At 46.7% G+C, this 2,201-nt stretch overlaps 1 protein-coding gene across 1 annotated transcript in view; it reads left to right on the plus strand.

Moving 5' to 3' along the window:
• Positions 1 to 2,201, plus strand: part of IDS (iduronate 2-sulfatase) — a gene marked incomplete at its 5' end in the record, with an annotated part of 19,156 nt that overhangs the window by 9,998 nt on the left and 6,957 nt on the right. Inside the window, 1 exon segment of the mRNA XM_010855225.1 lies at positions 327 to 453. Coding sequence (XP_010853527.1) covers positions 327 to 453 — 127 coding nt within the window.

Here is a 2,201-nt window from a genome sequence, read left to right on the forward strand (position 1 = left end):
CAGTTTCAATTCCTAGGTCGGGAAGATCCCCTGGAGAAGGGAAATGGCAACCCACTCCAGTATTCTTTCCTGGAGAATCCATGGACAGAGGAGCCTGGAGGGTTATATTCCATGGGGTCACAAAGAGTCAGACACGACTGAGCAACTTATCACACACACATGTGGAGGCGAGGGTATGGGGAGGGAATGAGGGTTCTGTTCTTGTTGAAAATGTCACCAAGGGCACCAAAGGGCTGGGGCTCAGAGGGGCACTCAAACAAGCACTGTATCTGGGTATGCCATACACATTAAATCGTAGTCACTTGCATTACTATTTTTATCTGCAGCGGAAAATCCGCCAGAGCTACTTTGCCTGTGTATCCTATTTGGATACACAGGTCGGCCACCTCTTGAGTGCTCTGGACGACCTTCAGCTGGCCAGCAGCACGATTGTGGCACTTACCTCGGATCATGGTAAGTGTTTTGAATGGCCCTGGCAAGTCACTCAAAGCATCTGAACTTGTCTGTGAAAACTTCCCTAACTTGCGTGAAATAGGTGTATATTCTCTTCTGTGAATCAGCAGTGCCCTGAGTCGGCAGTCTTGGGTGCTTTTGTGTCTACCTTGTTAGACCCAGGACTTCTCTCCATGGAGGCCAGGCCTCTTTTGAGTCGAAGTATCTTGGCTGGTGGAGGTGGGTGGGCAGGATGGACCTCATACTAACCTTTCTTTCTTGGTGAACTCAGCAGGAGCCCCCCATTTCTCACTGAGAGGGTTGGAATGACTCTTAGTTTGTCTGAGGAGGGTGCAGAACAATGCTGGCAGAGCCCAACATGGCCTTCAGGCCTGAGCCTCGCTGTCCTCTCTGCTGGGATCCTGGGGTTCACTACTATGGGTCTCTAAGGCAGTTTCTCACTTGTTCCAATAATGAAAATATATTTTTAAAAGAATTCTTTTCTGGGGTGTGTTTGGGGCCAGTGAGCTCCTTTCCCCATGTTCCTGTGCTTCAGTTATCCACTCACAGCAGTCTTGTTGGTCTCATCCTCACCCACACGCCCATCCCCAAATTGTTTTGAAGCCAGGCTCAGGTAATTAAGTTTTCTAAACAGTATCTCTAATAAATTTGGCTCTTTTGAAGTTTGACTATACTACTATTGTCCTACTTAGAAACAGGAAAATAATTCTTTAATATTGTCAGATATGAAGTGGGACAATTTTAGATCATAGCATGTGTTCACTGTGATGAGAAAGAAGCACACAGAGCACACTGCCCTTTATCCTACTTGCCCAGAGCTAACTGGTGCTGACGGATAGCCATCCATCCTTCAGTCACGCATATACGTGGGACTGTATGTCATGAGTGTGTATGTGCATAATGTATAGCTGTAAAACATGGCAAGATCAATTGTGCTTGTGTCCTGTTTTGTTCCCTGGTTTGTTTTTTCCACTTAATGTCATAGACAGTTCTCTATGTCATTTCTCACAAGCCTACCTTACCTCATAAAGACCCATATTATTTTGTTAAGTATGGAGGTGTCATAAGTTTTCACTGTTTCCCTAATGATCTGCCATCAGCTTCAGAACCCCCTTCTCAGTGCCCAGTTTCCTCCTCCAGTACTACCATGGCCCCTGCAGCCCTGTGAAGCCCAGGCCAGCTGGAAGCTAGCTTCTGCTCTGAGGCAATTGCACTTGATGACAAATGGCCCTTCCCAAAGGGCCCTCCTGGGACTGCCTACATCTGAACCACAGAAGCCTTCTTGAACCTGTGCATGGCAGCTTGACGTGATTTTGTTTATTTTTTAATATGAAATACTTAATGTACTGCTGCTACTGCTAAGTCAATTCAGTCGTGTCCGACTCTGTGCGACCCCATAGACGGCAGCCCACCCAGCTCTGCCATCCCTGGGATTCTCCAGGCAAGAACACTGGAGTGGGTTGCCATTTCCTTCTCCACTGTGTGAAAGTGAAAAGTGAAAGTGAAGTCGCTCAGTCACATTTGACTCGTAGCGACCCCATGGACTGCAGCCTACCAGGCTCCTCCATCCATGGGATTTTCTAGGCAAGAGGACTGGAGTGGCTTGTCATTGCCTTCTCCGACTTAATGTACAGTCTCTCTCTTTTATATTTTTTATATCAAAAATAGCACTCAAAGTGATTGGAAATTGCCAACTTGGGGTATTCAAGCTGTCTTTTACAAGAGGTATTTTAAAGGAGGCTTAGGAG

The sequence above is a fragment of the Bison bison genome, unplaced genomic scaffold (assembly GCF_000754665.1).
Source record: "Bison bison bison isolate TAMUID 2011002044 unplaced genomic scaffold, Bison_UMD1.0 scf7180017864360, whole genome shotgun sequence".
NCBI lineage: Eukaryota > Metazoa > Chordata > Mammalia > Artiodactyla > Bovidae > Bison > Bison bison.